Source organism: Hypanus sabinus, chromosome 7 (genome assembly GCF_030144855.1).
Source record: "Hypanus sabinus isolate sHypSab1 chromosome 7, sHypSab1.hap1, whole genome shotgun sequence".
Classification (NCBI taxonomy): domain Eukaryota; kingdom Metazoa; phylum Chordata; class Chondrichthyes; order Myliobatiformes; family Dasyatidae; genus Hypanus; species Hypanus sabinus.
The window spans coordinates 64,238,960-64,252,914 of NC_082712.1; the positions used below are offsets into that span (position 1 = coordinate 64,238,960).

Below are 13,955 nucleotides of genomic sequence, written 5' to 3' on the forward strand. Positions count from 1 at the left end.
CTGGATGGATTGAAAAAGCACGGCATCGGGACCAGAGATGAGGATCAGGCCAGTTCTGCTCACACTCCATGACGTTTGCTTCACTCAGGCCGAGGCTGAGGTCTGCTCTGGGGCTTCGTATCTGTGGGCTCCGTGAAGTTCTGCCCCGTTCTGGCTGCTCTATGTTTTGTGCCTGTGGACACACTTTCATTCGGAACGCTGTTTGCTTGCTTTTACTGTGGTGATATCATGTGCAATGATGTGCCAGTACAGGTTTGGACAGAGCACTGAGCATGTACAGGATTGCTAGAATGTTCCAGCACGTGGCTGGTTAAGACGTGTTTGTTTATTACTATCAATAAAAGTTCTCTAATTCTTCTAGAATATGATTCTTCATTGTTAACCCACAGTACATTTAAACAGAAATAACATAACATGGTGTCAGAAGTGGTTCTGGAAGAATAATACAGGAGAATTGAGAATCGAAGATAATTGAAGAAAAAGAAGAGAAGAAGAAAAAAGTTCGAACTGTAAACGGTAAAATGGAAGGTTTACAATCCCCATCAAAACTTCAGCTGACTGGCAATGTAGCTGAGAATTGGAGGACATTCAAGCAACAGTTTGAGCTGTACTTATCGACGATTGATTATGAAGAAAAATCAGAAAATACCAAAGCTGCGCTTTTGCGCCATGTAATCGGGAATGACACAGTAGAGATGTAGTAATTTTGTCTTTGAAGATGGAGATAATTTCTATTTAAAGTCGATAATGGACAGATTTGAAGTATTTTGTATACCTAAGCATAATTTAATGCATGAGTGATATAAATTCTTCACATGTGCATAGAGAGCTGCTGAAACAATTGATCAGTATGTTACTGAGTTAAGAAAGCATAGTAGAACATGCGAGTTTGGATTGCTCATGGACTCTCTTGTTAAAGGTAGACTTGTTTGTGGCATTCGAGATAATGCTCTGAGACAAAGGCTGTTGAGAGAGCAAAAATTATTTTGGAAAAGCTTTGGCACTTTGCAAAGCTTCTGGGACCGTGATGGTGCAGGCTGAAGAGCTTTTGTCAGAAACTGCAATGTAAAAGCTGTAAAAAAGTACAAATATATCAAGAAATATAATAATACATCGAAGAAACCGACAGAGAGCAAGATGGCATTTGAAAGAAAAAGTCATGTGATCACTGTGCATGGGAACATCGTCCAAATCAGTGTCCTGCATATGGAAAAATTTGCAATGGTTGCGGTAAGATTAATCATTTTTCATGCTGTTGTAAAAGTAGAAAGAATGAAAATAAAATGGAACAAGTAAATGCTGTGCTTGAAGATGAATGTGAGGAATTTTATATAGATCTGCTTGGTGAAAATAAAAAAAAAGTAAGGATGACTGGACTATTCCGTTGCAAATGAATCAAAACAATATTCTGTTTAAACTGGATACTGGAGCACAAGTAAATGTTCTTGCAGAATCTGAGTTTAATGCATTAAAGCCAAGACCAAAGTTACATGAGACAAATATAAAAGTGACTGGGTATTCAGGTGCAGACATTCCAGTTAAAGGAACATGTGTGGCAAAGGTATCACACAAAAATATTGTGCACATGCTTTTATTTGTGGTCATGCCAAAAAATGTACAGTCAATTCTGGGTTTATCTGCCTGTGAAAGACTTAATTTGGTGAAAAGAATTTTAGTCCTGGATAGTGACACAGAGTCAGAATACAGTGACTTGATGAAAGGGTATGAAGACTTGTTTAAAGGGCTTGGTTGTCTTCCAAGAGAGCACGCGATTAAAATTGACCACACAGTGCAATCCGTAATACATCCATGCAGAAAAGTACCTTCTGCATTACATCATCAACTGAAAACAGCTAGACAGAAGGGAAAGGCTAGGAGTCATTAAAAAAAAATTGATGAACCAACTGAATGGGTCAATTCGCTTGTCATTGACAGACAGACAGACATACTTTATTGATCCCGAGGGAAATTGATAAGAAAAATGGAAAACTGAGGATTTGTTTAGACCCAAGAGACTTGAATCAGGCCATTAAAAGAGAGCATTTCAAATTGCCCACTCATGAAGAAATTTTGTCACAGTTTGCCATAATTGGTAAATTAGATGCTTGCTTCAGATACTGGCAACTCAAATTAGATGAACAGAATTCAAAATTGTGTACCTTTAACACTCCTTTTACTAGATACTGTTTTCTTAGGCTTCCGTTTGGAATTGCATCAACTCCTGAAGTGTACCATAAAACCATTCGCATGCTATATGAACACATTGAGGGCATGGATACATCCATGGATGATATTATTATTTGGGGATCGACTAAACAAGAGCATGACACCAGGCTCAGACGAGTCTTTGAGGCGACACGCAAGGCCAACCTGAAATTGAATAAAGAAATATGTCAGCTAGAAGTGACTGAACTTACCTTTGTGGGTGATATCATCAGCAATGAGGGTGTGCGTCCTGATCCATTGAAGATTTCTGCTAATGAGAATATGCCAAGACCGCAATATAAAAAGGATGTTCAGAGGTTTATGGGAATGGTTAACTATATGGGAAAGTTTATACCCAGTCTCTCAGAACAGCTTGCTCCATTGAGGCAGATAACAGAAAAGAGAAATGAATGGAGCTGGAACCATGAACAGAAGGCATGGCAAAATCTCAAGAAAGAACCTGTGTTGAAATTTTATGATGCTCAGAGACCCATCAAAATCTCATGTGATGCATTTCAAGCGGGCTTAGGGGCAGTATTACTCCAAAAACATGATCAGGAATGGCTACCAGTGGCATATGCATCTCATTCATTATCTGATCCAGAAACAAGGTAAGCCCAAATTGAAACAGAATTGCTCAGCATTATGTTTGCTTGTGAGAGATTTCATCAGTCTGTGTCAGGGCAATCTATTGATGTTGAAACTGATCATAAGCCGTTGATTGCGTTGTTTAACAAATCTTTAAGCGACTGTCCTTTATGAACTCAGCGAAGGATGATCACATTGCAAAGATATGCGTTAAATGTGTTATACACACCTGGAAAATTCATGTACATGGCTGACACCCTTTCCAGAGCTGTGGATCTAACGACAAAAGACTGTTACAGGAATGTTACTGATGTTCAGATATTTATTGATATGGTCATAGAAACTGTACCTGTTGCTCCCAAAAAGTTGGAACTACTGCGTCTTGAGACAGAGAAGGACAAAATTCTCAATCGGTAATACAAGTGGTGTTGGATGGATGGGCAGACAATAGGCATGACTGTATCTGAGTAGTACAAGATTATTGGAACCACAGATCAGAACTGTCTGTTCTGGATGGGATAATGTACATAGGTAGCAAAATTGTTATATCCAAAAGTCTCCGTAAAGAAATGATTGATAAAATTCATGAATGCCACCTTGGCCATTGAAAAATGTAAGAGAAGAGCACGGGAAGTGATGTTTTGGTCCAGTATGAATCAAGAGATTGAAGAATTGGTGTCTTCTTGTCAAGTATGCCTTAAATACCAACCTCGCAACCCTAAGGAGCCACTGCATCCACGTCCGAATCCTCGTAGACCTTATCGGAAGGTAGGTGTTGATCCTTTTATAACTAACAACAAAGACTATCTATTAATAACAGATTACTACTCATTGTATCCTGAAGTGTGTTGTCTGGGCAGAATGGCTGCCGAAAATGTAATTACATGCATGAAATCAGTTTTTCAAGACTTGGTGTACCTGATGAAATTTTCACAATGGTCCACAATTCAGTAGTGAATGCATGAAACGTTTTGCTTGTGAATGGGGCTTTGTTCATACAACATCTAGTCCATTTTTTCCTCAGTCTAATGGATTAGTTGAGAATTGGTAGGAATTGTCAAGAAACTGCTGCACAAGGCAAAAGATAGTGGAAGTGATTTTTATAAAGCCTTGTTAGCCTGCCGAAGTACTTCACTGGAATATGGATTTTCGCCTGCTCAGCTCTTGATGGGACAACATTTGAGATCCAATCTGCCAATAGATGAGAGCCTTCTGAGAACAGAGGGAGGTGAACAAGTGAAAAGATGGAAAGGTGAACACAAAGCAAAGCAGAAAATATACTCTGATAAAAGTCCTCATCCATTACCTGAACTGCACCAGGGAGATGAAGTAAGAATACAAGACAAAGTGAACACATGGACACAGAAAGCTACAGTACTTGAAGAGTACAACCCAGATCATACATGGTCCAAACAGAGGAGGGAGCAGTGTTAAGAAGAAATCGCAAAGATCTTCAGTTAATGGCTGAAGATGAGACAAAACATGTAAATAATAACAAGGAAACACAAGATCTGTGTGTACCACTTAGAAGGTCTACTCATGTCCGTAAACCCACAGAGAGACTGATAGAGACTTGCTGAATTAGGTATTTGCTTTGATTAATGCTGTTAATTGTTTTTCTTTTAAGGAAAGGAAGATGTGATATCACGTGCAATGACGTGCCAGTACATGATTGGACAGTGCTCTGAGCATGCACAGGATTGCTAGAATGTTCCAGCACATGGCTGGGTTAAGACGTGTTTGTTTATTACTGTAAATAAAAGTTCTCTAGTTCTTCCAGAATATGATTCTTCATTGTTAACCCACAGTACATTTAACCAGAAGTAACATAACAATTTACACAATGTGTTTTGTTCTCTCTGTACATTGGGTATCTGTTGAATTTTTTAAAATGGGTTCTTTTGGGTTTCTTGTTTAGTGGCTGCCTGCAAGGAGATGAATCTCAAGGCGTATACATACTTTGATAATAAATTTACTTTGAACTGTTACAACCTGCAGAGAAATGGGCCATTTCTCAGACTGAAACACACTACTCATATATTTGACTAACCCTGTCTGCATAACCCTTTATTTTTATAGCCCTCACACGGCTTTCTAACCTCCCCTTAAATGCATTTTGACTGACCCTGTTGTGGCAGTGATCTCCACGTTCTCATCACACTCTGGAAATAACAGAAGCAACCCAATTCCTGCAAGCCTGCTCCACCATTCATTAAGGTCACAGCTGATCTCGTACTGAGTGACGTTTTCCAGTATTATCCCCACATCTCTGGATTCACTGAATGCCCAAATGTCTATCAATGAACGCAGTAGCTGAGTCTCCACACGATAAGGAACTCCACATATTCATCTCTGCTGAAAGAAGAAATTTCTCCATATCCTAACATTAAATGCCTTATTCTGAAACTGTGCATTTTGGTCCAAGACCGTTCAGTCAGCAGAAATATCCTCCCTGCATCTTGTTTATCAAGCCCTTATAAATTTTGTTAGTTGCAATGAGTCAATGTGACCTACTCTCATTCTTACAATTGCTATAGAGTTACAATCCCATTCTTCCATTGCATGGCCAGCTCTCTCCATCTCTAGAACCATTCCATGGTGAGTACATCCTTTCTCAGGAAAGGAGGCCTAAACTGTGCTCACTAGTCCAGGGGCATCACATCAAGGCTCCTGGCATTTTTACTTAAGCTTTCCTTACTCCTGTGGTCAAACCCTCTTGTAGAAAATGCTAACATACTACTTGTCCTCCTAATCGCTTGAGGAACCTGCATGCTGGCTTTCGGTGACTTGTGTGCAAGAACACGCAGACCCCTTTGAGCCTCAGATACTGCTTTACAGTTCTGAGCACCAGAGTGGATAACTTCACATTTTCCCACAATACCTGCCTATTCTCACCCACTCACTCAGCTTGACCATATCCCCTTGAAGCCATTTTACATCTTTCACCTATCTCTAAATTCCTTATTTTGTTTCTTGGTGCCTTTGTTATACAGTGGATTCTGGTTAATTTGGATACATCAGATCCAGTTCATTTTGGCCTAATTAAATAGCTGCCCAATTGGCAAGTTTCATGGAAATAATTTTTTTTTAAGGTATAAAAAAAAGTAAACTACCATTTTAACTGAAGAACAAATTGTATATGTAAATTAAATATGAAACAAGTTAGTATTACAGTGCATTAAAACCGTCTATTAGTTTGTTGTAGTTATCGTCAGAGGAATTCATCGAGTGTACACTGCTTTGTTCTTATGATTGACTTTAAATGAACAGAATCAGCAGGTAATTTTTTCAGCCAATGTCAAACTGTTTTGTGACATCTTGATGAAGGTGTGAAATTTTTTTAAAGGTCAAAATGATCACAAATTGCTGCTTTTTGAATTGGCATCAATCAGCCAAATGGCTAACATAACACAAATACCTAAAATAACACAAACACTTGCGACTGATGATATTTAAAAACCATTCAGTCTAACCATGGTGTAGTGTCTAAAGGCCACACAAGTGCACACAACTGACGCTAGTTAGAAGCTAGTTTGGCAACTGTTTGAAAAGAATGTTTCATCTTTAACTTTATGACTTTTGGAGATCAGTTCAGCTTCTACTCACTTAACTAGTCACAGAAACAGAAATTTTGACCGGGGTGCCCAAACTTTGGAAATGCCACTGTATCTGAGAAAGCTTCTGATATGTTTATCAGGCAGTTACTTGAGAAATGTGGTTTAGTTTTAAGCTGGAAGAAAGTTCAATGAACTTCAGGGAAGTTGCAAGCATTTGACTTCTGAGAGTATAAAGAACCAGAATCCACTCTGCACACATTAAGGTTATTGCATGAACTTCAGTGGGAAACAAAAAGTTGCTTGTAAAAGTAGATGCAAAGACCAGATTCCAACAGGGTGCACGGAAGGCCAAAAAGAAAGAGTCAAAGGAGGTACGAAAACAGAGGATTTGTCAGATGATGTTGTGGATGAGGAAGCCTAGACGAGAGACCAGATCATAAAGGGAGAAATAAGAGGATTAATAAGAGAACATTCCAATAAACTAAATGGCCCTTCCCAACATCAAGATGCATAAACTGGAAGAAGAAAAAGGTGGGTAGAGATGGAGAGAAAGAATGTGAATGAGAAAGAGAAGGAACATGAAAGGGAAAAAAAGAAAGGGATCAAAGTAAATCCAGAGAGGGAAAAGGAGAAGAACAGTGTACAGAGCTATGAGAACCACTTCTTGCAGACTCAGGGTCAGGGTCAACTCTTTTTACCCTCAGAGGCAGCCCCCAGAACCTCAGATAGTTTGCACAGCCACAAGTCTCACCTGGCAAGCAAAGTGATGCCCCTTGTCAGGAAAGGTATTAACACAACAAGAAATCACATGATTGAATCTTTGGGTTGGAATGGGACAGCTTAAAATTTGGCAAATTATGGATGTCTGTATAGTAGTTGTATAACATAGTATATTGTAATTGTAGTTGAGATGCATTCCCTATTCATCCTCTCCATGGCTGACAAGTAAAGTCAGAGCCAAAGAGAGGGCATACAGGGAAGCCAGAGCTAGTGGGAAGATAGAGGACTGGGAAGCTTATAAAAATTTGCAGAAAGAAACTAAGAAGGTCGTTTGGAAGGAAAAGATTAATTATGAAAAGAAGCTGGTGACTAATATCGAAGAAGATACTAAAAGCTTTTTTTAAGTATATAAAGGGTAAAAGAGAGTCAAGGGTAAATATAGAACCAATACAAAATGATGCTGGAGATATTGTAATGAGAGGTGCAGAGATGGCAGAGGAACTCAATGCATATTTTGCATCAGTCTTCACAGTGGAAGACATCTGCAGTATAATGGACATTTGAGAGTGTCAGGGAAGTGAAGTTTGTGCAGTGAAAATCACAACTGTGAAGGTGCTTAGGAAGCTCAATGGCCTGAGGGTGGATAAATCTCCTGGACCTGATGGAATGCACCCTCTAGTTCTGAAGGAAGTAGCTGAAGAGATTGTGGAGGCATTAACGATAATCTTTCAAGAATCGATAGAATCTGGCATTTTACGGGATGACTGGAAAATTGCAAATGTTACTCCGCTATTTAAGAATGGTGGGAGGCAGCCGAAAGGAAACTATAGACCTGTTAGGCTGACATCAGTGGTTGGGAAGATGTTGGAATCGATTGTCAGGGATGAGATTACGGGGTACTTGGCAGCACATGACAAGATAAGCCAAAGCCAGCATGGTTTTCTGAAAGTGGAAATCCTGCCTGACAAATCTACTGCAATTCATTGAGGAAATTACAAGCAGGGTAAATGAAGGAGATGCAGTAGATGTGGTGTACTTGGATTTTCAGAAGGCCTTTGACAAGGTGCCGCACATGAAGCTGCTTAGCAAGGCAAAGAGCCCATGGAATTACAGGAAAGTTACTAGTGTGGGTGGATCATTGGCTGGTCAGCAGAAAACAAAGTGGGATTAAAGGGGTCCTATTCTGAGTGGCTGCCGGTTACCAGTGGAGTTCCACAGGGGTTGGTGTTGGGACCGCTGCTTTTGATGAAATACGTCAATGATTTGAACTATGGGATTAATGGATTTGTGGATAAATTTGCTGATGATACAAAGATAGGTGGAGGAGCGGGTAGTGTTGAGGAAACAGAGAGCCTGCAGAGAGACTTAGATAGTTTAGGGAATGGGCAAAGAAGTAGCAAATGAAATATAATGTTGGAAGGTGTATGGTCATGCACTTTGGTGGAAGAAATAAACAGGAAGACTATTATTTAGATGGGGAAAATATTTAAAATGCAAAGATGCAAAGGGACTTGGGAGTCCTTGTGCAAGATACCCTAAACGTTAACCTCCAGGTTGAGTTGATGGTGCAGAAGGCGAATGCAATGTTGGCATTCATTTCTAGAGGTCCAGAATATAAGAGCAGGGATGTGATGTTGAGGTTCTATAAGGCACTCGTGAGACCACATGGAGTATTGTGTGCAGTTTTGGACTCCTTATTTTAGAAAGGATATACTGACATTGGAGAGGGTTCAGAGAAGATTCACAAGAATGATTCCAGGAATGAAAGGGTTACAGTATGAGGAAAATCTGGCAGCTCTTGGGCTGTATTCCCTCAAGTTCAGGAGAATGAGGGGGGATCTCATAGAAACATTCCAAATGGTAAAAGGCCTGAACAGATGAGATATGTCAAAGTTATTTCCCATGGTAGGGGATTCTAGGACAAGAGGGCACAACTTCAGGATTGAAGGCTGTCCATTTAGAACTGAGATGCAGAGAAATTACTTTAGTCAGAGGGTGGTAAATCTGTGGAATTTGTTGCCACACGCAGCAGTGGAGGCCAAGTCATTGGGTGCTATTAAAGCAGAGATAGATAGATTCTTGATTAGCCGGGGCATCAAAGGGTATGGAGTGGAGGCAGGGGAGGGGGGATGACTGGAAGAATTGGATCAACCCATGATTGAATGGCAGAGCAGGCTAGATGGGTTGAAAGGCCTACTTCTGCTCCTATGTCTTATGGTCTATTGAGCTGGGGTTTATAACTAAACAGGGAGGAGTGTGTATTTAAGATTTGAGTAATCTTGCATGTGTGTCTGTGTGTATATATGTATGTTTGATTAAGCATTCTTGTTTATTTAATTTTTCTTAACAAAATATAAACTTACTTGTTAAAAACGCGAAAAAATCTGCAGATATGGGAAATGCAAGCACCACTCACAAAATGCTGGGGGTGCTCAGCAGGCCAGGCAGCAACTATGAAAAAGAGTGATCAGTTGACGGTTCGGGCCAAGAACCTTCATCAGGACTGGAAAAACAGATGAGAAGTCAGAGTAAGAAGGTGGCAGGAAAAGGGAAGAAGAAATACAAGGTGGTAGGTGATGGGTGAAACAGGAGAGGGGTGAAGTAAAAAGCTGGGGAGTTGATTTTGAAAGAAATAAAGGGCTGGAGAAGGGGGAATCTGACAGGAGACAGTAGAAAACCATGGAAGAAATCGAAGGGGAGGAGCACCAGAGGGAGGTGATTGGCAGGTAAGGAGATGAGGTGAGAGAGGGAAACATGAAAGGGGAGGGCAATTACTGGAAATTTGAGAAATCTATGTTCATGTCATCAGGTTGGAGGCTACCCAGACAAAGTATAAGGTGTACAAAAGCTGGACGAACTCAGCAGGTCGGGTAGCTTCCATTGAAATGTGCTTTTGTACGTGTTGATTTGACCACAGCATCTGCAGTGTACTTTGTGTTAAATATAAGGTGGTGCTCCTCAACCTGAGTGTGGCCTCATTGTGGCAGTGAAGGAGGCCGTGGACTCCTCCCCTCCCTCTCTCCCAATATCACTTTGTACTACTTCCTCTCCTTCTCCCACCTTCTTACCCTGACTTCTCATCTTTTTTTCTCCAGTCTTCCTGTACTGCACTTTCTCTGTAGCTGTTACACTTTATTCTGCTTTCCCCTCATTGTAATGATTTGATCTGTATGAACAGTATGCAAGACAAATTGTTCACTGGCAGTAATAAAGCAAATGCAATTATCCAATACTTCTGTAAACTGTTATGGAAAATTTACATAGCATTAAACAATGTTTATTGTCCGCCACTTGCTATAAACCTTCCTTTTGCTTTTCACAGAAATGGAGTCCCACAGCACAGATTCATCACTGAGGTGGTTTAATGATCCTTTCTTGTCTGCTATTTGTTTCCACAGGTGTATTGCATGCATTTGGCTTTTTAATTTTTGTCTTTCTGGGAACTCTGGTCAGCATGCTCATTTATTTTACATTTGCAGGCCCCTTTGGTGTACTGACAGGTGATGTGTCACAGCTATGGGTTGGAGCTTGTGGTTGTTCCTTCTCTGACGTGGCCCTTGATCCATCTGGATCTGGTGAGAATATGGAGCAACTTCCTCTTGCACATATCCTGGCATAGACCACGTGCCAGAATCGTGAACTTGGACTCTCACTTGATATCCAGGCTTCAGGACTGGTGGGCTTTTCGCAGTCTTGTTGTGATACTGTTTCTGTTTGTATTTCCCTTTCACCTTAGCCAATTTGACCTTGTGTGCTCCTTTAGTTTCGATGCACTGGGAGGTTAGTGCATATCCGTCAATCTATCAGCATTTGGGCTGGAGAAAGGCCATTCTGCAGTGGCGCACTCCTGTAAATTGTTAGACTTTTGTGGAAATCCTCTTGTCCATCAAGCACCTTTTTCATGAGGCCTTTCACTGCCTTGACCAAACTCTCTGCTAGGCCATTAGATTTTGGGTGCTATGGGCTTAGTTATACGGTTATATAGTTACATGTGAAACCCTCGAATCGTTGGCAAAGGACTCAAATTCACAGCTCAAATTGTGAACCATTGTCTGATACAACTTCACATGGAACTCCACACCTCACAAAGACAGCTTTCAGGAAGGTGATGACTGCTTTGATGGATTAGATCACAGCGTTGCAACCTTTGGGAAATTGGGAAAAGTAGTCTGTTACAACAATATGACTCTTCCCATTACCATCAAACAAATCCATTCCGATTTTGAAGTACGGCCCATCTCGCACAGGTGTGGTGTAAGCGGTTCTGCTTGCTGCTTTGGTCTGTAGGACAGGCATATTTCACATGAAGCAGTGATCTGGCTGATATCTCAATTAATTTTCAGCCAGTATCACTGCATGAGCACTACATTTACACTTTACCTCACCAAGAAGCCCCTCATGTATCTTCCGGAGCATTTCCTTGCATAGCAACACTGGATTCACAAGCCCACTCACTTTGAAGACCATTTCTTCCACTACTGTCAGTAATCTCTGCGTGCCCAATAATTCCGAATACACATTGGACAGTCATCCATAGTTGCTGGCCATTCGTTCTGTATTGTCTCCTTGAGTACTTTCATCTGTCCCTGGTGCTTTCCTAATCTGCTCTGTTCTATTAGGAGACCCTGGAATGAAGGTGACAACCATGTCGACAGAGGCCTGTTTATCAGAATTAATCTCTTGGCCACTCCTTTCTTTCTTGTTGACTGCTCGAGATAACACATCAGCAGCGAACATATATTTTCAGGGTGGGTAGATCATCTTCATGTCATATTTCTGCAGCATTATCAACAGCACTGTATCCTCATGCAGTAGAGTTACATAGAGGTACTGATGGAACCTTTTGCATAGATATGATGAGAATCTCTTTCTCTATCTGTGCATAGTTGGTTTCCACACTTGTTAAAGCCCTTGATGCATCGGCTGCAGGTTACCATGTGTCATCATGCTGCTGCAGTAGTACTGCTTTAAGGCCATACTGGCACACATCAGCTGAGGCCCCAGTACACCTTTCTGGATCATAAATCTTTAACACGGGAACTTTAATTCTAGAAATACTCTTCTTGCTTGTGAGACCAAATCCACTTATTATGCTGCTCAAGGAGTGACCTAAATGGTGATACAGTAGACAGTCGAGGGATGAACTTGGCTAGGTAAGTCACCATCCCCAAGAAACGACTCACCTCTTTGTTTTGGGGCCTCTCCATGTTTTCAATGACTGACATCTTTCTTGGGCCAGGCTTCACTCCTCCTTCAGATATGACATTTCTATGAAAGTTAGCGTCTAAACACCAGACTCACATTTTTATTTATTTAATTTCAAATTGACATTCAGTGTCATGTTAAGTAGCTGTCTCAGTTGTGCATCATGTTCTCCTTGGTGGACCCCAGTTGACTATGTCATTCATCATGCTCTTGACAATACATATGCCCTCAACGATCACGTGGATGGTTTTATGGTAAACTTCTGGTGCAGACAGAACCCCATATGGTTGCCGAAGAAAGCTATATCTTCCCTGTGTGTGTTAAACTTGCCTCCTCTAGCTTAATCTGCCAAAACCCAGAGGACGCGTCAAACTTGCTTAATCATTTGGCACCTGCAAAATGGGACATGATCTCCTCTCATTCAGGCAACTTAAAATGCTCCCCCAACCGCGAATGTCTTTATTGAGATCTCCTGGGTCTAGACATATCCACAGTGCTCAATTTTTCTTTTGCACAATGACCAGTGAGCTCACCCAATCTGTTGGTTCTTCAATTTTCTGCATGACATTTATCTGTTCCATGCGTGCTGGTTCTTGTTTGAGTTTGTCTCTAAGAGCAAACAGAACTTTCCGGTATGCATGGACAACAGGAACCATTGCCTCATCTATATAAATATTGTGTACACCCAGGTAAGCATCCAAGCCCCTCAAAGACTTTTGCATATTCTTCCGTGAGTGTTGTGTGGTCATCTTTGGTCTGTGAAGACACTATGAAAATGCTTTTCATCAGGTTGAGCTTTTTGTGAAAGGCTTAGCTTGTGCATAAAGGCAACTCTCAGCCTCTCACCTGAATTTCTTGGTGAATCTGGTGAACTTCTGGAACACTTGCTTCTCTCTGTCTCTTTCTCAGTCACTCACAGTATTCATTTTGTTGTGAATCCCGTAACTGGGTCACTTACCAGCAAAGATAGAGAAGTCTGTTGAAGTCTGATGATACTATTTTTAATCGTATTTATTAGTAAAAAGACACAAAAATAATATCAATGCAAATATACAGATAATATACATCGTCAATACTAAATCTAAAAGTGCAGGTATAGTAATAATCAATAAGAAATAGCTCTATCATTGCCTAGGGGATAATGTATTGTCCAATGGAAATATAAAAGTCACTCAGTTCATTCAGGCTGCAGCCTTTTGGTTGGAGAGAGAGAGATTTTTAGAAACTTGCCGGCTTTCCTTTTTATGATTTTGATCTGTCAGAATTCCCATTGGTGAGGCCGTTCACTTGTGGCCTCTCCTTTAATTAAGCCGTTCTTCCGTGATGAGCCCGCTACCCTGGCAAGGGAGGACGCACACGGGCCCTCACCGGCGTTCGCTATAAAACGCTGTCACTGGTTTTCCAGCGTTTCTCCTGGTGCGTCTAAAGGGGTTGTTCCCCAGACCATCTTTTATCCTTACCTACGGGGTCTCAGATATCAATCAGGTTGGGATGATGCAATCCCTCAACCAGCCCACTCTGGTCGTCCCCTGAGGGGTTTCAATGAATAGTACAGTACTCAATACACAATTCCATCTCCAAGAGACAATAGCCGTTATCAGGGGTTTTGTTTTCGCTGAGGCCAGGACACATTCCAAACCTTGTGGATTCTCTCTCATTTCCTGGGTCCCAGACCTGAAT

At 41.0% G+C, this 13,955-nt stretch overlaps 1 protein-coding gene across 4 annotated transcripts in view; it reads left to right on the top strand.

Moving 5' to 3' along the window:
• Positions 1–13,955, top strand: part of LOC132396856 (uncharacterized protein KIAA1958) — a 176,539-nt gene that overhangs the window by 141,502 nt on the left and 21,082 nt on the right. Inside the window, exon 5 of one of the 4 annotated variants that reach the window (XM_059974846.1) lies at positions 2,196–2,359. The exons of the other annotated variants lie outside the window; for them this stretch is intronic. Coding sequence (XP_059830829.1) covers positions 2,196–2,225 — 30 coding nt within the window. The 3' untranslated portion in view covers positions 2,226–2,359. Of the gene's footprint in view, positions 1–2,195; positions 2,360–13,955 lie in introns of those variants that run through there. 4 annotated transcript variants of the gene reach the window in all.